This window comes from Prionailurus bengalensis, chromosome B4 (assembly GCF_016509475.1).
Source record: "Prionailurus bengalensis isolate Pbe53 chromosome B4, Fcat_Pben_1.1_paternal_pri, whole genome shotgun sequence".
Taxonomy (NCBI): Eukaryota; Metazoa; Chordata; class Mammalia; order Carnivora; family Felidae; genus Prionailurus; species Prionailurus bengalensis.
In genome coordinates this window covers 117341493-117364936 of record NC_057358.1, presented here as the reverse complement: position 1 = coordinate 117364936, position 23444 = coordinate 117341493, and the positions used below count along the sequence as shown (strand labels likewise).

The 23444-nt window shown below is 43.1% G+C and overlaps 1 protein-coding gene across 2 annotated transcripts in view; it reads right to left on the bottom strand.

Annotated features, from left to right (window-relative positions):
• Positions 1 to 171: 171 nt before the first annotated feature.
• Positions 172 to 23444, bottom strand: part of ELK3 (ETS transcription factor ELK3) — a 67869-nt gene continuing 44596 nt past the window's right edge. The window contains exons 3-5 of one of the 2 annotated variants that reach the window (XM_043562186.1): positions 18674 to 19453; positions 8547 to 8669; positions 172 to 2643 (exon numbers count right to left, since the gene is read on the bottom strand). In XM_043562186.1, coding sequence (XP_043418121.1) covers positions 2545 to 2643; positions 8547 to 8669; positions 18674 to 19453 — 1002 coding nt within the window. In that variant the 3' untranslated portion in view covers positions 172 to 2544. The remainder of the gene's footprint in view (positions 2644 to 8546; positions 8670 to 18673; positions 19454 to 23444) is intronic. The other variant, XM_043562187.1, reaches the window with a different exon arrangement.

Genomic DNA, 23444 nt, shown 5'->3' with positions numbered 1-23444 from the left:
TAATTGTTTCATTAAATATCTCTTTGAAGCAGATTATATATACAATAGCATGTTTTGATGTATCATATTTGAGGCTAGAGGCCAAGACTTATTTTTCAGCTCTTACCCATATAGAAAAGCAAAATTTGGATCGTTCCAAGTAAATGGAAGTAAACCAACCCACTTGCCTCCTTGCACCTTTTATCACAAAGTATTTATTAAACAAAAGTAATAGTAAAATTGATACATATATGAAAGTGAATGAAGATATGCACTCATAGAAAAGGTGTGTACAAAGAGACCAACATTTAGGTTACAGTTCTATAAAACCTTAGCTATAGTAGTTTAACACTGATCAAGCAGACAATAAAAAGGAAAAAGTTATTTAATATGTTCTTTGAAATCTATTCTCTGACTAAAATAACTGTTAAAACACACACACACACACACACACACACACACAGAATGAGGCAGAGCTATAAGAGTTACATTTCAATACCTCCAATTCTCTATTTGTGTCATAGTTTTCTGATCCATAAAAATTATGGTGTTTTTCCGTTTCTAATAAACAGCTAGAGTCCATAGTATTTCAAGGAAGGAAATACAGGAATTGGGTTTATAGTCATTTGAATATTTCCAATCAGCATATACACTTAAAAATATTTCTGGTTGAAGTTTTTGTACATTGATTAACTTTCTCTGTAAGAATCTTCCATTTGGGGTATGTTCTTCACTTACCCGATGAATTTTTTTTAATGTTCTAACATACAGCTTGGGGCCAGTAGTTAGTTACAGCCAGGAGTGGAAAAGCATAACTGGACTGAGCACCAGTCACTGTTCTATCTTTAATGAGCTGTGTGGCCTCAGGCAGCTCCCAGTTGTTTGTGTAATTGCCTTATGTGGAAACAGTGGTGAGAAGCATTCTCAAAGGCCCCCTCTACCTGTAGCATTTCATGTTGGGTACATCTCAGTTCCCCAGACCAGCTCTTTTATTTTAGTACAGAATTTTCCTCAGCCTATGAGGGAGTGACAGTAGTGTCTGTGGATTTGGGAATTTATATCCAGAGTTGTATATTGGAGATGTACAGAGATGCTTAATTCCAATTGAAAAATCTCAAGATTTTTAGAAAATTGCAGAAATGTTTGTGTTTTTACAAGCTTTATTTTTTATGCTTTTTCATAATCCTTGCCACTTAACACCTACTTTGGAGTCAGTTATTTAGCCATATTTCAAATTGGTTACTTACAGTTCAGGATGATAATCTGATCTTGAATCGAAAGTGCCGGACACTTTCCAGTTCTCTCCACATTAGAATTTTCCTACCTCGTGTACAGAACAGTGCCTTAGAGTGCCTGATGTTTGTTATCACTGCTCTAAACTGTGCTACACAAGAGAGTTAACTGCTGAGTGCTCCAAATTGTTACTAATTCAGTTCCATAATGATGAGGTTCCTGAAGAATTTTATATTTCTTGTACCCAGTTTCCTTCATTCTCCCCATAAACTTAGTAATACATAAAGCAATGTATCCTACCTCTCAGTTTCACAGGCAAGGCTATGCCTATACACATGAAGATACTTGGTGTTCTAAAATTGTTGTCTGTGAGCCTCTTCCAAAGCATAGGTATTTTAAATGTTAATTATGGTTGTAGGGGTTTACCCTAACTCATAATGGTACAGGAAATATATCAGGGGTGTGATTCTCTAGGGAAACTGGGAGAACCACAGCTGATTTTTTGAAATAAGAACATGCTTACATAGATATTTCAAGGGCATGGGTAGAGTGAACTTGATGTAGATTTCCATCTCCGGTTTATGCTTGGGAGGAGTCTAAAAGATTGTAAACAGCTAGGTGGCTAGCCTTTCAAAGTTCATTTTTTAAAAAATGCACTTTAGAACATTTTCTTTTATGAATGTTTATTTTCTAAATATGGCTTAGTTTATTTTATAAAAACATTAACTTGGACATTTACTGAATTTCAGTTCAAAAGAGGTTCTAAGGCAATTCTTATACAATTGAAAGCGAAAAGGAAAAATATGAATATGCTTTCATGTTGCCTACTTGTGGAAAATAATGAAATTCTACTAGAGAGCTGTTTGATACTAATTTTTGTCTTTCAAACATTTTCTCTTAATACTAAAAAATATATAAATCATTTACATAAAACTAAATGCAAAGGAAGGCACAGCTGGTTATAGTGTCTATAAGCATAGTTCAGCATATGCGGAATTAAAGAGAAAAAAAGCTTCACATCCTTATTAGTTATACTGAAAACCATTAAGAAAAGTTCTTCACTGTCAACAGTGTTCAACACTTAAGAGCTAAGAAGATATAAAACAAAAACATTAAAATTCACTTAATGCCAAACAGAGCTTCATATATACTTGAATATAAAAAAAAAAGTTTTAAAAATGCTAACATAAATCTAGACCATCCATGTTATGAAAAGTGCAAACCAAATTAACAGAGGGTTTCACAATGTCCTTCTCATGACACAGGTAAACTAGCCCAGGGGGACAAATCTGTCTCATCAGTTAATAAGTCTTTAATTGTGGCCAGATGTCATCAGGATTTCTGAGAGTTCGAAGAAAGCAGTACTGGAGAAGCAGCTCTATCCAGACTGGGGATTGGCACTGGCATGTGGCCATTAAGCAGTGTTGGAAACTGTAGGGAACAAAAGAGTTTTAAAATAATTATTGCAGACCCATTGGGAAGAACCTGAGTTCTTTACATTCCTAGACAGACCATGGTGGATCACCCCTGGGAGACAGGTCGGTTGCAAATTATTTTACAGAATGAGATCACGGTTACACAGAGCAAAGAATAGGGCCAAGAAAGTCTCCCTAATTATTAAATACCTAGGCCACTAGGAAAAAAAAAAAAAAAAAATATATATATATATATATATATATGTTGCTGAAGCATATTCTAATACTTTTAAAAGGTTCCAAGCTACTCAGAATGCTGATTTGCTTTAAATATTGTTTTTGAAAACCAGAGACAACACACTCAACCTGGTTCACATGTAAAACTTATAATAGTATTTTGAAAATGGCCATGGTTTGTCCAGAGTACCATAAAGATGCTTCTCAGTAACTATTAAAAATAAGTACTTTACCTTAAAAGGCTTAGAAAGCAAGAATATATTTTGGGGCTGAGGAAGTATTCTTTTTAATTACAATGACAAATAATATCCTACTTCACGGTAACAATACTTAAAAAGTTAATTTTTGTATTGTTGGCAACTGAGATGATAAATGGGATAAAGGTACCTGGCTTTGATAACAACTTTCAGGTCTGAAAGAAATACCACAACTATACTCCCAACTGAACAAGAATAATTAAAGGCCTCCCTTTAATACATTACTATGCATAACTAGATTTTCATTGTCCAGAATGATAGGTGTCAAAATGATCTCCCGGCTATCTTCTAGTTTAATTGCTATTTCGTCTAGATAAGTTAATACTAAATTTCAATAGTGAATATCAAACTGCAAAACCTAGCACAAGGTAGAAGTACTGTACAATAAATACTTATAGATTTGTCCAATTTTCAAACTATTTCAATAATTTATGTCTGGTGCCATGCAGTTTATCAGTGGTTGTCACTTCAGTTGATATCTAGGATCCTGTAAGGTAAGTTTGGTTATCCCCACAGAGCATGTGGGGGTGCTCTTTAAATACTATTTCAATTTCCTTAATGGTCTTTAACATATTCAAGGATTTGTTTCTTTTCTGACACTTTGGAATTTTAGTTGTTTGTAGAATTTTACCCATTTCAACTGAGTTATCACAACTATTAAACATCTAGCTTATACTCTTTTAAAAGATCCATGCTCCTAACTACTATTCTCACTGACTTGATTTTAGCATAGACCCTGGAAGAAGAGCGGGTTTTGAATTTTCATTCCTTTAGTTTATTTGCAGTCTTATCTCATTTTGGTTTGTGACCATTTTACTGGTCAGCTTTTGGTTTTGTTAATCTTCCTGTTTAAATCTAGATATTATTGATTTCTGCCCTCTTCCCTTTATTTCTGTACTCAAGTTGTAGTTTCTCTTGCCTGGCTTTTCTGGCATGTTTCATCTTTATTGACTCCCCACGTCCATTCTCTTAAGTTGCAGCATTCCCCCAAACTTTACCCTCTGCCTGCCTTTCTCCCATACTGGACTCAACAGTCATTTCCTGCTATCAGTTAGATGTCCTCATCAGTGCGTCTTCCCCAATAGCCTGCAATTCTGTGCTCACTCAAGTCAGTCAGAGTGGTGATAGGAGCATGACCCTAAACTTGAATCCAGGTTTTGCTGCTTATTAACATGCCGTCTTGGGTAAACTGAGCAACATCTCTGGGCCTTAGTTTCCTTAGGTTTTCAAAAAGAACTACTGGGAGTACAGTTGACTCTTGAACAACACAGGTTTGCAAATTTTTTCAACAAACAGCATAATACTGTAAATGTCTTTTCCTTACAATTTTCTTTTCCCTAGCTTACTTTTTTATAAGAATACATACAGCATATAATACATGGAACATGCAAAGTATGTGTCAGCTGTTATCAGAAAGGCTTCTGGTCAACATTAGGCTAATGTTTTTGAACAGTCAGAAGTTATACATGGATTTTCAACTGCAAGGGGGGGGTGAGCACCCCTAAACCCCACATTGTTCAAGGGTCAACTGTATTAAATGAGAAGCCACGAAAAGCACTCTAAACAATGTCTAACATATAGTAGCCCTCAAAAAATGTGAGCTTCTTATACAAAAGTAATCTTCGTCTCTTCCTAAATTTCACTACTTCTTACTCCTGAAACCCAACTAAAAGTCTTCCTCTCAATTTTACCTCTGGAATGTCTTCTAAATATATTCCCATTTCCACTATAATCTAAAAAATGATTTTCCCATCAGTGTTTGAAGTAATACAAATTTTTCTCATCTCTTCCTTCCCCCTCTTCAATCCTTTCTCCACATGCTGTCAGCAATATGTTTCTAAAATAGAGATTATATAGGGGCACCTAGGTGGCTCAGTTAAGTGTCTGACTTTGGTTCGGGTCATGATCTCATGGTTCATGAGTTCGAGCCCCACATCGGGTTCCATGCTGACAGCGTGGAGCCTGCTTGGGATTCTTGCTCTCTTCCTCTCTCTCTGCCCCTCCCCCACTCATGCTCGTTCTCTCAAAATAAACTATAAGAAATATTTAAAATAGAGATTTTTATTACACTATCTCCAGCTAAGAAAGCCTCCCATGGTTACTTAAGAGATTAAGGTGGAAAACTCTGAGCATACTATTCAAGGCCCACAGCTGCTTTTCCAGTCACCCAGTCCCTTCCTGAACAGACGGTGTACCTGCATAGTCAAATCATGCAAATTATCTAGAAGGTGCTTTTCTCTCACCCAAAATCCTGTCCTTTCTTCCCAGCTCAGGTGCCACTTGTTTCCTGGAGCCTCCATCTAGTCCCCAGCTAGAAAATTAGTCCCTGTTGGGTTCCTACAACGTTTTGTTTATATATCTATTCCCATATTGTATATCCTCTACAATCCCTGATAACACAGCACTGCAAATCTCTTCTGGATTAGATCTGTTGAGTTAAAAATTATAGAAAACCTTAATTGAAAACCTTAATTAGCCCTGCCTTGTTTTGAGATATTAACTGTACCTATTCCAAATTTGATCAGTCTGTTTTGAAAGTGGAACAGACATCCTATAGATAAAAGTTCCAAATACCAAACTGTTCAGACCAGAATCACTTTATTTTTAAATATACCTCTTCCAGAAAAACTAGTATCTTCTCTCCCCTTCCTTTAAATTCTTCAGTATCTGCTATAACTTGCCACAATAATTATACCAGTGGACCTTCTGTGCAAAAACTCTTCCACTCTGTCAACTGTTACCCTAAGGATTCTGACTTACTTTTCTAATTATCACAACGGGAAACTTGCCAGCATCATTTAAAGCTTACTGTAGCCCAAGTGTATTTCTTTTATTCCTCCAACACATTTACAGTATATGTGAAAAGTTTGTTATTTTTAAAGAAAATTATTAGTTTGAAAGGAGCACTGTTGATAATCTGAATTTCGAATATTCTTACGTTTTACTTACTGTTTTAAAAACTGCTGGTTCCAACTTCCATCACAACTGCTCTTATCATAGGAAGAGTGATAATATTTTAAAGGGCACAAAGTTGTTTTTCCTTAGTTTTATGGACCCTAATGACAGAGGGCACAAGGCCCTGCCAGCCATCTAAAAATGATTATATTCCTCATCCTGACCTTGTGTTTGTAGTTTGGGTTGTAGTTTTGTTTTGAATGGCTCTGGTGAGAAGAGAGGTACATTTTGTGAAATGAAAATTTTGAAGCAGGTGGTCTTTAAATGCAGCAGGTTCTTCTGCAGAATTCTAATTGTAAATTAGGAACCACTGGTCTGCAGTGGTTCTCAAAGTGGATTCCTAGAGCAGCAGCATCACTGCGATCTCGGAAAGATGTTATTTTCAGGCCCCAACCGAGATGTTCTGAATCAGAAACTCTTGGGTTGGGGCCCAACAAGTTTTTAACACCCCATTTAAGCTGATTCTGTTGCACACTAACTTTGAGAGCTACTGGTTTCTCCATGACCGAAGAGAAGAGGATATGTATATCCACCCAGAGTTCCTATTATCTTGACAGTGTGTAGAAATACTACGGACATGGACAGTTGTCACTGTTAGGAGTGATGGGCTGGAAAAGGTTTAGATTCTAAGGCAAGGGATCCTAAAGAACTCCCAAATAACAGTTTTCCATGGATTCCTTAGGAGATCACTAAGCCCTGTACCAGTCAGGTGGAAGAATTCCCAGTAAGGAAGGAAGGGAGATTCCATTCGTTATTCACAAACATCTAGTGAACCCTACGGAGGCCTTGTTAGATGTAGGACTGGAGTAGGACTTCAGTCCCCAGGCCCACAGAGCTCACCATACACATGCTCCAAACAACTTGTGCTCTAATCAGGAACTCGAATACTAGAAGACTGCTGCTCCAACCTGAATACCAGGAAGTAAGGTCTTTTAACTCTACCAAAAGATTACTAATTTGAAACTTTGCCAGTACTTCGCTTGCTCACTGCTTTTTGCTCACTGCTTCTAGTTTTTGTTTCCCTGCCTGAGTTCAGATGGATAAGAATCAACACGTTGGCCGTGTATGGCCATAGCTCAATTTCTTGTGATGAGAAGACAGGCCTGAAGAGAAACTTGATTACTCTAGGGATATACAGTCCCTACCTCAACCTTCCTAGGAAACTAGAGAAGCAAGATAGCAATCAAAACCTCTTTAGCTCTACCTTTCTTCCAAGACCCTAAATCCCAGCATGTATATAGCCCCTGGCACAGAGAAGGTAAATATTAACTTTGACAAGCAAAATGACCCACTCAGAAAAGCATGGAGACCTGATCTTTTTAACAACATTCTTAGACAATTCTTATTCTTTTCTTTTTAAAATAATCTCTACATTGAACATGGGGCTCCAACTCACGACTGTGAGATCAAGAGCCACATGCTCTACAGACTGAGCCATCAGGTGCTCCAGTTTCTTGGTGAATTCTTAGACATCCATTCATTTAGTCAGTCAGTGATAATTACTAAGCATCATTTGTGTGCCCAGCGATGTGCCCGACACAGGGGGCACACCGCAGTAAACAAGAAACACGATGCAGTTCCAGCCTCCTGAGGGCCCACAGTCTAGTGGAGATTGCCAGGCGAACAGGCAATCATAAATACAGAGTGGTCAGTGCTAGGTGCAAGGGGAGAAAAGAACTACAACTATCTTGGGTGAGCCACTCGGGGATGGGGTGGGGGGGCAGGCATGGGATTTAGGGTGGATGAGATCAACAGGCTAGAGAGAGGGTGTTTTCACTTCCCCCAGCTTTGCTTCACTCCTATCCCTAGGATTCTATTCTCTTAGTAATAACATCTTGGTCTGTGAGAAACAGTCCTTGAGTCTTTCAAAGAGGAAATACTGATTACCACACGATAGCAGGCAATGCTACTGCATAATTGCAGTGTGTGAATGAATAATAAACGTGCCTACCTAGTAACAGGACTTGTGCAAGATAAAGCAGCTAAGATTGTTTTTAACCAAATGCCCTGGATGTTCCTTTCTTATGGAACAGGGAGAACTTGAGGACGATTCACAGAATTCTACAGATCACTTTTCTATTACAGTATGGAATTCTTCATTATTTTTGTTTTTCAGTTTATTTCAAGTAATGTCAATATGTTGATTAATTTTTTAAAGTATGAGCTACTATAAAATCGTTTTAAAGTTGTCCCTTTTCCTGAATAAATTTCCAGTTCTTATAGGCAGTGAAGATATCCAAATACTTCAAGAATTAATTGTTCCATTTGTGGATATCTGACACAAATACGCTATTTCTGCCTCAGTGAAAATGTCTGCCTTTGAAGGCTGGCTTTTACAGCCCCATCATCTCCCTTTGGAAACTTCACATTTTAACCATGGAGGGTAGTGGTCTGTAACCTATGCAGGATTTACTGGGGAAACACATCCCTTAGAAGTTTAGTGTGTACAAGTTCATTTCTAAATGCTCACCTGGAACAGCGTGTTTGGCCCTTGCAACCGGGCAGGACTCAGAGGAGCAACTGGACTAAGGCTGCTCCAGAAATGTATGCTGGATAGCAGTGGACTCGGGGTCAGAAGCAATCCATTTGGTGTCTGGGAAAAAAGCACACAGATTTTGATAAAGGTATCAGCTGACTCTAGCCGTGATCAGCATTGAGGCTAGGTACACTAGCCTTGAACCAAGAAACAAGCCTCACCATCTTAGGAAAATCTGGAAACCATGTTATTTCTGCAAGGCTGTGCACAGTTTAATTTTCTTCAATGCTAACTGTATTAGCAATTTTATAAAGGAGAAAAGTATGGACAAGTTACCTCCCCTAAACATTCTAGTTGTAAAACAAGTTTATAGCAACTTTTGTCCAGGTGGTCTCTTCAATTTGCCTCCCTTCCCCCATTAAACAAGATTTAGTGTACAAAATAGGACTCCATGAAGGGGCTATATTTTTATCTCTTTTCTTATTTTCCTACAATGGACATCCATTACTTGGGTTACACACACACACACACACACACTTTTTAAAGGGCCTCTTGAGCATCACTTTCCCAGAAAGCAGCAGCCCTTTCAGATTTTAGGATTTGCTGTTAAAATACCCTGTAGCAGCTTCTTCAAAAGTTCTGAACTAGGTTTTCCAAATTCCACTCCGGATGTGGGGCTGATGAGAATTCATCTCCCTGGCAATGGTTTGGAGGGGGAAAAATTCTTTCTTGTTAGACTGGGTGTAAAGCCAAAACTCTGGGTTTCCCAGGGGAGTGCCAAGGACTGCATCTGCTCGAGCACACACACAGCAGGAGTCCTGGCCTGCAAGCCAGCTAGAGGGCAGAAGAAACAACTCGCCCAGCTGGTAAGTCTGCATGGCTTTTGTTCTCAGCTGAGGCAACCTCCTGGCCCAAGGTGGTTTTGCACCTTTGGTGACTAGAAGGAGCCCCTCCGAGGTTTTATGATGTCAGTAAGGTGCTTTGTGTAATGAGAACCACAGCAAAGGCTCCAGTGTGCACATTGCATCATGTTGGATGCTAGAGTGTTATTTTTTCCTAGAATTGGCTTCAGCAGCTTTGTTAATTATCGGGAACATTTGGCATAAACCTAAGTTGAAAGGTCTGCTGTGTTCAGCGGAAAGGAGACAAACCTCCAAACGTTCTCAAACTGTGAAGCTACTGAAAGGTGAACTAATTTATACCAAGTCATTTGAATCTTTGATTCCACAGCATTGCCTACACGTGGAATGACCAGTGAGGTTATTAGGATAAATACGTGTTCTGGAGGTGCTTCCCAGTTCTAATGCAAGGCCGTTTCACAAATGCACCAGGCCATCTGGTCTGACGATTAAGACTTTTTTCGCATGCGCTTTGCCAGTGTTCCAACCTCAGAACCACTACTTACTACTAAGGTCATCTCTCTATGCCTTGGTCTCCTCATCTGTAAAGTGGGGAGGAAAAAAATGCCTACGTTACAGGATCGCTAGGAAGATGAAATAAGATGGTCTATGTAAAACTCTATACATGTGCCTGGCACACAGCAAACGCTCAAGAAGTGTTCATAAAAAGTGAACCTGACGTATTCTATGAATTTCATCTGTTCATGGGAGAAATTCTCAATGTATATATAACCGTACTCAATGTCCTGAAACCAGGCACCTGCCGGTACCTTCAAGGCTCCTCTCGGCCATATTAGGCTCAAGTGCACAAGCTCAAGTGATCGGAGAACTAATAGTTGCACGTTGCACTGGAACCAAATTCCAACCACAATATGCCACATTAACAGTGTGTTCAGGGCCTCCTAGCTTACTTACCAATGAAGCTCCCCAAGCTCGAAAGAGACAATAAGCCTGGATTACAAAACCCAGCTAGCTAGCTTTCTCTTATTCATGGCCATAAGTATACATCCACTCCTTTGTGATCTTTTGAGCAATACATGAAGTGTAGAATTTGTATTTTAGTCTAAAATGTGTGCACACTTGTTCCTCAGGGATGCAGGATGTACTCAGAGTACAGCAGCCATCTATTTCGCATGTCTGAAATATCTTCTATTAATATATGCAAATAAATATTTTTGAAATGACTTCATTCACTCTTCTCCCTCCCATCCCCGTTCTCCCTGAAGATCTTCTGGCTATAAAGAGAAAACTATTTGGGTTGCTCTTTCAAGGGACGTCCCTCTTAACGCTCACCCTGGCTAATCTCCAGTACAGTGAGTTTTCAGAGCCTCTTTCCACAAGCTCTTGGAGTCAGGCAAGGTGGTATGGGCTGGGCCCGAGGGCTAGAGGCTAAAGAAAGAAGCCACAGGCAAAATGCATGCTTCCTCTTCCTTCACCAAAGGATATTTTAGTAGATGGGCCCTTCGGGATGGCAGACAGGGAGTTCTTGATCCCATCAGCTGTAGGGAAGGAGAGGCCCGAGGACCCAAGGCAAAGGGTATTGATGTTCAAGGGGAAAGACCTTCCTATCGGGATCTCGTTTTCATCTCCCCCACCCCAACGCAGTTCTTCTTCTGCATAATACAGGGTCTCCTAAAAAGCCTGCACATTTGAACTAAACCTGGTGAGCTGGCATTGCCCAGACATACCCCATTTGAGTTCCCTGGTTCAAGGCCCTCTGCCTGGACCTGAGGCCCTCTGCCTCAGACCTCCTCCTCCACCCTACCCCTGCTTCCCTCTGCCCATCAAAACACCACCCCTTCAAAGGAGACTTTTCTGCTTTTCCCTCAATCTTTCCTCTTTTTCCTGAATCTGTATAACACTCTATAACCACTTTTTCCTTAACATTTTCTACCTCATTATGTTAATTTGCATATTCTTATTATGCCTCTTTCTGTAGCGTTTAAGGCATCTTGGTCATCTTTATTCCTCCTGTGGTACCCAGTTTCTAAATACTTGATGAGCTGAAGTGATCTGTAACTCCAGGTGCATCCCCTCACATATCTGTCACCTGTTGGACGTGTCAACTTGAAATGCCCTGCCTGTTCAAACCGGCCTTCCTCACCTTCTTTCCAAACCTAGTGTTTCTTAGGACTCCCCGTGTCTATCAATACCACCACTGATCTATCCACTCAAGAAATACTGAGCACATGGTATGTATCAGGTGCCAAGGATACAATGATAGGACAAGACACGATCCCCGGACTTACAGCCCTGTCTACAACCCAGCATCCTAGTCACTGAGATGCAAAATGCCTCCCACTTGCTACAACCTCTGGGCACGGCCTGTGGATCCTTCTTTGAAGTGACTCTCTTATTTATTGCCCCCATTTCCATTTCTGCTGCATTCAAGGCCTATCACCTTACTAAATGGCATTCAACAAATGCCACCTAAACCAGTCCACCTCTGGCCTCTCTTCCAATCTAGTCTTCATTTTATTTTATTAAGTGTATTTGAGAGAGAGATAGAAAGCAGGGGAGGGGCAGAGAGAGAATCCCAAGCAGGCTCTGCATTGTCAGCACAGAGCCCGATGTAGGGCTCCAACTCCCAAACCTTGAGATCATGACCTGAGCCAAAACCAAGAGTGGGACACTTAACCAGCTGAGCCACCCAGGTGCCCCTCTTCCAATCTATTCTGAGCACCACTACCAAATCAGTCACCCTAACATACTATCTTCCTTTGAAATTTATTGTTTCAGGGGGAAAAATTTGTTAGCCACAATTCTTGGTTGCCCCATGACCTGGTTTCATATGCTCCCTAATTTCCTTATATGAACCCTCCTACTTTGCTTCATGTGTCCTGAACACTATAGAATTCCAGCCTACCAGTCCTTTAGCACTTGTTCCAGAACCTTCCCTGACCACCCAGACCTTATTTCCCTGGGGCACCCTGTTCCCATGATTTTAAGCACCCCTTACATGTTGGTGACTCCCTAACTTTATCTTCAGTCCCAAACTCCTTAGCTCCAGCTGGAACTGGATGTTCTACGTCATACAGGCTCCTCACACTCTAGATGGCCCAAAATGGACATGTAACCTTTCACCACGAGCTTATTCCTATCCCATGCTCCTCATACTCAACTTCTGGCGCTCCCCTACCACCTTCACACCTGTGGATGGCATTCCCTATGTCTCTCTCACACATCTGTCCCCTTTAGCCCCACCCAACTGTCACAGCCTTAGATCCCCCTTGTCTTTCATCTGGAATATTATAATAGTATCCTAACTGGTTCCAGCTTCACCCCTCCCCAATCCACATCATCAAGATGAGTTCTAAAACACAACTATGTCACTCATGCCCCATCTCCCAACCACGGGCTTCACCTTTGCAATTTGTCCCCACTCCCTACTGAACCACTGTACTGCCCCTCATTCACTAAGCTGTTTCATATCTTTATGGCTTGGTTCAAGCTGTTCCTCTGCCTACAATGCCCCCTTCACCTTATGTGCCAGATGGTCGCTACCCTGCCCAAGTGTGCTCATGCCTTCCAGGAAGCCCTGTCAACACCCTTCCCCATCCCCAGCAAAATTAATACCTTCTTAATATTTCTTCTGTACTGATCTGGGATAGTGTATCAAAGAATTTAAGGCAAGTTATAAGCTCCTAATGATCAGAGACTAATTCATGTTTGTATCCCCAGCTCCAAGCACTGCATCTTACATGTAATAGGTGCTCACTTCCTATATGTTGAATTGGACTGAATGATCTTTCCCCTCTTCTGTTCCTATGGTGCTTCTCTGCACTGTGTATTTGACCCTTGCCACATGCCGTGTGTGTGTGTGCGCGCGCGTGCGTGCCTTGTTTTGGCTAGGTCCTAAGGTCATAAAAATAGGCACTGTACATACTCCTGGTATCCTTTCAGTGATTCGCAAATAATGCTCAATAATTATATGTTGATAGATTCTAAAGGGAATTTGTTTCTCTTTAAAAATCCCAGCAAGCTGTTAATTTCTTATCAAAACGAGTCTGAATTCCTCATCCAATTTTCAGCGTCCCCTATAATTTCACATCACCCTAAGTTATATTACCCCATATTCTTTACCTATTGGACAGCAAGCTCATGAGAGCAGGAACGGTCTATCTTGTTCACCTCTGTATACCTCAATCACTAGCAAAGAGTAGGTGTTGAACAGTTATCTCCTAGAAGAATTAATTAACATAGTAACTGTTCATTACTGACCAAATAGGATGTGCATGAGCCGCTCAACAACAAGTATATGTGGCTTATTTGACTTGGGAATATGAGATACTGGTAAGTCTTTGGGGCTCTAGAAAATAAAGGAGAGGAGATCAGGATGTCCGCTTAACATTCTGTTGTACCAACAAACATCACAAATCTTAGTCTCTCAGAATCCATGACAATGCCATTCTGGGGTTAAAAACGAATCCTCAAATAAATGTCAACTATTTCTGGAAGACTCCTGGAGTTGCCCAAACTCAAGTAAAAACAACGATTTTAAAGACTTTAAGAGAGAAGTTAAATCACACAAAAGTTTATCACTCAATGTGCTGATCTTAATGAAAGGGTTCCATGAGAGTTCCAACAGAACTCCATGCGAGTCTACAGGAGGTGTAGCAAGTGGCAGGAGGGGGAAAGGAGTTAAGAGCAGAATTGGGGAGGAGGCAGTGGAACCAAGAAGGCAAAGGAGGGAGATGAGACAGGCCTGGAGGTGGAGAGAGGGAGGGCATTATCGCAATTTGTTTATCCTGGGCAGCCCAGAGCCCAGGGAAGGAAGAACCTTCAGCTGGAGTGTCAAGTCATGCAAAACTCCACCAACAACATCTTCCACTGCCGAGAGCTTCTAGAAGGAACACCTGTCCCCTATAGGGTCAGTATAGAGAAAGCTTTAGGCTAAGCTGGAAAAGTGTTGTGGAGAGTGGTATGAAGGGGAAAATCGTTTTTGCTTTTGTGATAATGGCAAAGGAGACAGTAGGATGAGAAACCAGTCCAGAGCTGGGACACGAGGCAATATATCCTCAGTGCTCCTCATCAGACACATCCATTTTACTCCAAATTCCCACCTCATGATTTTGCCCCAAAGCTGTTACCTCCACCAGCATGTGAAGAAAGGAGGTTTTCACATTTCAGTCCTCTGCAGGTTCTCTCCACTCAATTAATGCCAATCAAGGCCGCTGCTAATAAAACAGCCTGGGGCATGCATGCTCAGACTCTGACGAGGAGTTCATGCCCTGATGCCCGCGCATATCTGAGTTCAGCATCTTAAACATCACACGTGAGATTAACAGAGGCCTTGGCATAAATAAAGGGAAAAGCAACGTGGCAGCCTCCGGTTCTGAACTAACTGCACACTGAGAACAGGTGAGGAGGGAGACACCGAACAGAAGAGACAAATGGAAGGAAGAGTGACAGACAATACCACGGTGCAGAGGACGCACGGAACCAGCCAGCTGGCACTCTTCCGGTCTCTATGGCGCCTGGCTCGGAACCAAGAGGGTTTCATATCTTGGCTCCTCCCTCATCTCAACTTCTGTAGTTCATGCCATGAGAGAGAACATCCTTGCTCTTCTACCAACAGTCCAGTGTGACCTCAGTGGCTGAGCTCCAACTACATCACTGCTGGGTACGCAGCTGGCTTTTGTACGCTCTGTCCTCAGTTCCTCATATCCACCCTTGAGGGGTGTTTGGGTGATCATCACGTCCGTCTATATTCATAATCTTGGTTCCCAAGAGTAACCACAACTGGGCAGTACGGGTTCCAGCGGATGCGCCACACATAGTTCGGAAGGGCACGGAGGCTATGGTTTGGGGCATAATACACATTTTTTCATGCGCGTCGTACCCTAGGTGACGTTTCAAATCTGAACGTGGGCCTGTGCAAAGTAGGTGATTGAAGACGATCCCCGGAGGGAACTGTAACCACATGACCCTGCTCATGCCAAGATGCTCTTAATCCTACCGTTCCTCCTGCCATGTTTCTGGCTGAAAGTAACTGGGAATTATTCTTGGGATGAGTAAAAAATAAATAAACGGTTCTTGGGATAAATAAACTAAATTCTTGGGAATTTCGTTTTCAGGGTATCAAGTTACTACAGCACACCTTTCATTTCTTCTAAAGACAAGGGTTAAGAAAGGTTGATAGGAGGTTCCCACTGGTAACAGTGTTTACGTACAAAGGTGTCGCTGCACACAGCACAGTCCACAGAGGAAAGTGATTTCTGTGATAGAAAGTGCGAAGGTAGGAGGGAAACCAATGAGCTGCAGGAATGAGACATCACTGCTGCCTGTGGGGGCAAAGGCCCAAGTCTCCTTCAGGCGAGGAAACCCCTGGAATTGACCTGGAAGCAAAGGGAAGGTTTTCACTCCCACCTCCTGGGAGGATTTCTGGGAAATGGGCTCACCCCTCGGGATGAGGCCAGCCACTGAGAGAGCTGACCTTGCCTCTGACTGTGCGCTGAGGGAGAACCGTGGCTCCAGGGTTAGTTTCTGAGGCACCCAAAGCAGTTCCTGGGGGAGGGAATCTCTGAGAATCCAAATCCTACACTGACTCCAAGCCTGCCCTAAACACCTGGAGGACTGTCAAGCCGAGACAGGTGTGACCGTCCTGTCCGATCTCGGAGAAACGACTTGGATGAACACCTGACCCGGGTCCTGCCCTTGCTCTGGCCTCCCTCCGGTTTCTTCCTCCCTGTCAGCCACCGTTGGCTGCACTGGGTGCAGAACTGACGCTGCTGGAAGGTGAGGGAATTCAAGTCCTGAGATTCCACCATCCCCCAAAGGCAACCCTTAACTCCTCTGAATCCATTCAGAGCACTACCCAGTGGCCACCCCCTGACCCCTCGGCTTGGTCCAGAGGCACTCTCAGCCCGAGGCCAGACCCTGCCCTTGGCATCTCTCCCTTTGGAAGCCCCGATCCCATTTCTTGGGCTTCCTGACGCCAACTCGCAATCAACATCCTACCCTCGCCGCTTGGCTGAGGACCACTCACTCTCATCTGCCCAAGGCACAAGTGGTTTATGAAAGCATCTGGCTTTCCTCTGGTTTCCCCTCCCTGGTTTTAGGCTGTTCTAGTGGGTCGTGTCTCCCAGTCCCGAGTTTAGCCTTCACTTGTTCATGTCCACGCTCTATCCCTTCTCATGTCAAGGTTCCTCCTCTCCTCGGCCCAGCCATACCATCCGTCCTCAGTCCCACTGAGCAGAGCCACCCTAGACCCACCGTGTCCAGTCCAAAACCACAGGGCTAGCCTGAGCTGCGTTCCTGAGACAGCTACGGGACTGGCATCTGTTCAGAGACGGTGACACAGGCTCACAGAGAAAGCAGATTCGGAAATCAGAGTTGGCCTTGGCCTTGCTCAAGACCTCTCTAAACCTTACAGTTGTAAAACACAAAGGAAGCCAGGGGAGATCATCCTCAGATTGTCCACCCTGGCAGTTACTTCTTGGAGCTACTCCAGGAACCGGTTTCTGAGCCATTTTACTCAGCAGTTCTCGGCCCCTGGACAGTTGTGTTTGATTAGAAGACGCCTGATTGAAAGCACACGTGCTCATTCTGACCAGTAGCTGAGCCCTTCGCCCTCCCTCCGCACAAGGGCAGCATGCTCATTCTGACCGGCTCACAAGCTTGAGCAGACACAAAATCCCGGTGACACAATCAATTTGGGAGAAGCCATGGAGAGGAAAATGGCCAAGAGTGGCTTTCAGTGGCTTTGGCAGACTCCACAGACTGTTATGATCAGGGACAACTGGGTGTTTTCCCAGAGGGCATGCCAAGAACATTTTACCGAAGAGGATGGATTCTGGAGCAGACTGACAGGGTTCACATTTGCTTCTCCCACCTGTTATTGTGACCTTGGATGAGTTACTTGACTTCACGTGCCTCATTTACCTCAGCTGGAAAAACGGGACCTAACGGCATCTACTTCACGGGCCTGCCGTGCAGAAGAACTGAAGTGGTGCATGGCCAGCGTTTAGAACAGTAGCTGGCAGACATGAAAATCCATGGCGCTGCCTCCCCCCGTGATGGTTACAGCAAGGACGTCTACGGCAACGAGTGCAGAGGCCAGAGATGGCGCTCCCACCTGCCTCCGAGTTCCAGGATCATACCTGCCAGCTGTAGCTAACTCTCTTAGTGTGCCCATTATCCCGTTCGATCCGCACAACAACCCATTTCACAGATGTGCAAACAGGCTCAGGGAGCGAGCGCCCACCGTCACACTGCCACCAAGCAGCGTAGCCAGGAACGGAATCCGGTCCGTGACCCCAAAGCCAATATGTCTAACCTCGGCCACCAAAGTGTGCCCCACTTTCCAGAGGAAGCAGAGATGGGGTTTACCAGCACCTGCTCTGCCTTTGCCCTACAACTGCCAGCTGGACAAGAAAGGGCATCTGTGTATCGTATTTAAAGGAAAAGTCCGGGGGCGGCTGGCTGGCTCAGTGGGTAAAGCATGTGACTCTTGGTCTCAAGGTCGTGAGTTCGAGCTCTACATCAGGCGTAGAGATTACTTAAAAAACAAAACAAAACAAAACACAAAACAAAACAACCAGCACCTTAGCGGAAAAGGCTGCCTTCTCGTGGGAGTCAATAACACTGAAGACTTTCTTACTCCACAAGTTTGCTTTCCTCCCCCTCGTGATGTGGACCCGTGAAACTGGGTTTTGTCAGAGGAGCACTGCTTTTATTGAAGAATCTCTTCCTCACCACTGGGTGTGGCCCTTACATTTCTCGTCAGAGAATACAGGACAAGGCACATCCACCCTGATGACTGCACTGGCAGTATCGGTTAACATCTATCTTCTCATTAACGGAAAACAAACAGCTACTTTGTCAGGTGCCCCGAGAGAGGGCTCTGTCATACAAATTTCACAAAGCCCAAACGCCTTCTGAAACGTCACTAGGCCTGCTTAACTTTCCCTAGGAAATGACTGTTTGGATCTCCTTTGATGGCCAGGACACATGCTCCATATTATGATCACTTTCAGCCACTTACAGCAAGAAACCAATCGAGCGTCACACTGCAGTCGATATCCCAAACCTTTTCTCTTTGAACACCTTGGTCTGGGGATGGAAAAGTAACTTCCCTTCACATCTACACCGTGACTTTGGTCTATGGGCCCTAAGGTGATCTTTCGAAGGGCAGAAGGAAGTTGCTTTGGTTGCTCTTTCTTCCTTTCTGCCATGCCACTGAGTCTGGCGTGCAGCCCGGATGACAGGGACGGCTCTTACCTGTGCGGTGAAGAAGGCTGGGGTGAGGGATCCCGAGGGGAGAGCTGGGCTGTTGAGGGCGATGGAGCCGATGTCAGTGCCAGAGAGCACCAGCGGGGGCGCAGAGATTTCCAAGCCTTTGGGTTTTTTGGCCTTTGGGGGAAGAGATGGAGACCTGGTCTTGGAGCCCGATGACAGGTTCAAGGGCTCTAGGGAATCGGAGTCATGGCAGGCGGCCTCCAGGAAGAGGCTTCTGTGTTCAGAAGGGAGGGGCGAGCTGGGGGACAGGGACGGGGACCGAGACGAGGAGGGTGAAGCGGACGAAATGCTGGCGGCATTTGGCAACATTAAAGAGGAGACCTTGGCTGAGGCGGACGAGGCCAGGAAGGCCTCAGAGGTGGAGGGCAGGGGCACCACGGGCCTGCTGGTGTGCTTGTCGGTTTTATTGGTCACAAACCTGATGACAGTCCTGACTTCTTCCACGGGAGGGCTGTCTTCTGGCTGCTCCTCCAGCTTCTCTGTCTTGATTGCCTTGAAGGATTCTGGTGGGTTCTGCAGGGAATTAATGGTGAAGGACGAGTACAGGCCTGAGTGGATGTATTCGTTGCGACTTGCGCTTTTGAGGGCTGACAAGCCGTGTCTGTGTGCCTCGCGGCCCTCGGGAGGCGCCTTGCAGTCGCTGTCCTGCAGCAAAAGGCTCTCCCGGCTGATCTCCACCGTGTGAGGGTCCATTTTCAGTATCTCCGGGAAAGAGACAAACTTGTACACAAACTTCTGCCCAATCACCTTTTTGATGATGTTCTGTGAATACAAAAGGAGACATTGAAAAGATCAATGCACCAGAGATACGGAGTACGACGTGCGTGGTCACGGGGAGTTGTGCCGGCAGAAGCCCTATAATATTCCTCCTGGTTCACGCTTCTTGGCTAAGGTGTAGTGGAAAGAGGACTCAAGTTGGAGGCAGCAGAACTGGATTTGCGATTTGCTTCCTGTTCTGACTACTAACGGTGTGATCTTTAGCAAACTGGCTGTCTAAATTTTTAGTTTCCTCATCTGTGAAGGACTATCACACCTAATGTCGTAAGTCACCATTTATTCAGCACTTACTAGGGGGCTGGCAGTGTCCACGCATCGTCTCATATAACCTGTACAGCGACCCTAAAAGGAAGGTATGATTAACTAAAAACTAAATTATTAAACTCTCGTTTTAAAACTTCAGGAAATAAGCTTGCAGTGCTTAAATAACCCACATAAACCACACGGTAGGTAAGTGGTAGAAGCAGCATTTCCTCAACCGTGATGCAGTATTGTCTTACCCACCTCTGGGAGGTAATTCACTTACGAGAATTCAATGAAATAATAATAGGAAAGCATTCTGCAAGCTGGAAAGCATTACAGAGATGTAAGCTATTATCACCAAACACCACAATGTTTTCTTAAATCATGTAGCCATTTTTTCCTTTCTAATTTTCTGCCAAGAAAGCCACTGGAGGAAAAACAAAGTGTCTACTTTGATATTTACATCACTCCCACAGAATTTCCAGTTGCTAGTATCTACTTCCGGTTCTTCAGTTTATGGCTCCAGCCCTCACACATTAAGATGTAAATGAAAACCAATAATCACTGCAAAAGTTTTCACATCCCGTTGGGAGAAGGGACCTCATATGAAAGGCTTTATACCGTTCTTGAGGTTTATTAAATTGGAACATCAGCAAATATCTATCAAATGTCTGTGGGGTCCAAGGTGCTCCAGGAGACAAAGATGGTCTTCCCTCAAGCACAAAGAGTCAGCAGCGCCATCCTGTGGGAAAAAGATTCAGAGTGGTTCCTTACAAACTGTTCCTCCTAAAACTTCGGTACGAGTGAGGGTAAAAAAAAAAATATATATATATATATATATATATATATATATATATATATATATATATATATCATTTTGGGGAGAAGTACTTTAGAAGTAGTAGCTCCTAGTGAGCACCTACCGTGTACTGGGTGTTGCACACAAGCTCTTATCTGCTTTCACACTCACCCTCCTGCAGGGTGGAACGTGTCATCTTATGACACAAGCTCAGAGATGGGGACTCATCTGCCCAAGAACCACCAAGATCTACTCATTCTGAAGCCTAAGCTTTTTCACATTTCCACAATAATTTGAGTGGAGAGAATCAAAGAATCCCTTAGTAGAGGTAAAATTTTCATTTTTTTTAAGTTTTATTTATTCATTTTGAGAGAGAGAGAGAGAGAGACAGCATGAGCAGGGGAGGGGCAGAGAGAGAGGGAGAGAGAACACCAAGCAGGCTCCACACTCAGTACGACGACGTGGGGCTCGATCTCATGAACCTTGAGATCATGACCTGAGCCAAAATCAAGAGGTGGACGCTTAACTGACTGAGCCATCCCGATGCTCCCAGAGGTGAAATTTTCAAAATGGAGATGTAATTGACATGTAATATTGTTAGTTTCAGATGTACCAGTAATGACTTGACATTTGCATATATTGTTAAAGGACCACCACCATAAGTCTAATTAACATTACCACACAGTTTAAATTTTTTTTTCTGGGGTGCCTGGGTGGCTCAGTCAGTTAAACACCTGACTTCCGCTTAGGTCATGATCTCACAGTTTGTGGGTTTGAGCCCCATGTTGGGCTTTGTGCTGACAGCTCAGAGCCTGGTCCCTGCTTCAGATTCTGTGTCTCCTTCTCTCTCTCTCTGCCCCTCTTTCACTCATGCTCTCTTTCTCTCAAAAACAAACATTTAAAAAAATTAAAAAAATTTTTTTTCTTGTGATGAGGGCTTTTAGGACCTACTCTCTTAGCAACTTCCAAATATACCATAGAGACAAAATGTAATTAAATGCTGATGTTCCTTTTGCAATCGTTGGGTTTGTAATTATGTTCTTGCCTTCCCTCTTGTTACATCACAGCATTCTGATTTGCAGTTTTTTTCCTTAGACAGATCATCAAATCCCAGAAGTGAATTTATCTAGCGGTCAGGAGGGGAGGGCATATTTACTATGCCACTGAGATTTTTGAGCAGGAATCCCTCAGGGCAGGTATCTAAGGGAGGGACACACAATGTCACCATTCAGCACCGGAAATCCCAGTAACGCAAATCCTGGTGAATCTTTGCTCAGCACCAACACACAGGAGGCTCCCACCCCTGGGCACTTTCAGATTCAAAGCTGAACAATTCTAGTGCCTGGCATCCTGGTGCTGGGGACCGCGATTTAACTCACGGAATGCCACTTATACCCCCATCTGATCTCATTTGCACACTCAACACTAGCAAAGCTGAAAAAGTCACAAACCTTCAGAGAAATTTGCAAAACTTGCAAGTCCCACCTGGGCCTGCTTGGCATTATCTCAGCGGTGCTCCAGCACCTAGGAGAAATCTGCTCCCAGTAGGACAGGGTTAAATAAGGGTGTCACTGGAGCCACCTGACTCAGAGTGGGCTCTCAGTGAACAGAAAGCATGCTCGCCTGGTGTCTACCGCTGCTAAAGTATTTTTGGTTTTCACGAACATTTTTCTCCCTAGGGTTGGAAAACTTTCTTTGTCCTCAGCCAGTCTGAACATCCCTCTGAACTGCCTGAATTATTAGAGCCTAAATAATTACATAGAAGAAAAGAGAAACTGTATGGTCTGAATAGTTTCTTCAGGCACGTCTTGTAAACTTTCTCTTTAAAACCTTTAATTTTATTATGGGTATTCAAAACATAACATCTGAGCAGGGATTATATTCGTAAGGAAACCAAGGAGTAATTTGGGGCTGTGATAAAAATAACAAAAAGGCCTCGCCTCCTGATAAAATGGTTGGGAACTGAAAGGCAGTCTCAAAGAGTGGGGCTTTGATGTGTTCCAAAGAACATAAGGAACAACTCACATGACCGTCAACTGACAAATGGATAACCAAGATGTGGAATATTCCTACAACAGATTATCCAGCCACAATCAGGCATGATGTATGGACGTCACTGTGGATGCACCTTGAATGCGTTATGCTGAGTGAAAGAAGCCAGCCCCAAAGGCCACATATGTGATAGATTCTATTTCTATAAAATGTCCACAAGAGACAAACCTATAGAGACAAAAAGTAGACTAGTCATTTCCTAGGATTTGGGAGGGGGATGTGGAAGAATTGCGGGGTGACACTAAAAAGTAAGGGTTTGGGAGGGGTAGTGAAAATGTCCTAAAGTTTATTGTGCTTTTGGATACACAATCAATATACTCAAAACCATTCCGGGTATACCTTCAATGGGTCAATTGGATGGTATGTGAATTATACTTCAATGAAACTGCTTCTTTAAAACAGAACATGAGAAATCTTCTCTGTCCAGCTTTACTGAGATATAATTGACATATAACATTGTGAAGTTTAAGATGTACAATATGAAGATTTGATGCACGTACACATTGCAAAATGTTTACCACAATAAGGATGGTTAACACACCTATCACCTCACATAATTACCATTTTGTGGTGATGGTGGTGATAACATTTAAGATCTACTCTCTTAGCAACTTACAAGTATACAGTAGGGTATTGTTAACTATAGTCACCATCTATAACTTAGATCTCCAGAACTTATTCATTTATGGCTAGAAGTTTTTGCCCTTTGACCAACACTTCCCCATTTCTACTCCCCTCAGCCCCTGGTAACCACCACTCTATTCTCTAAGACTTCTGCTCTTTTAGATTCCACATGTAAGTGATTATACAGTATTCGTCTTTTTCTTATTTCATTTAACATAATGCCCTCAAGGTCCATCCAAACCACTTACATGTTTAAAT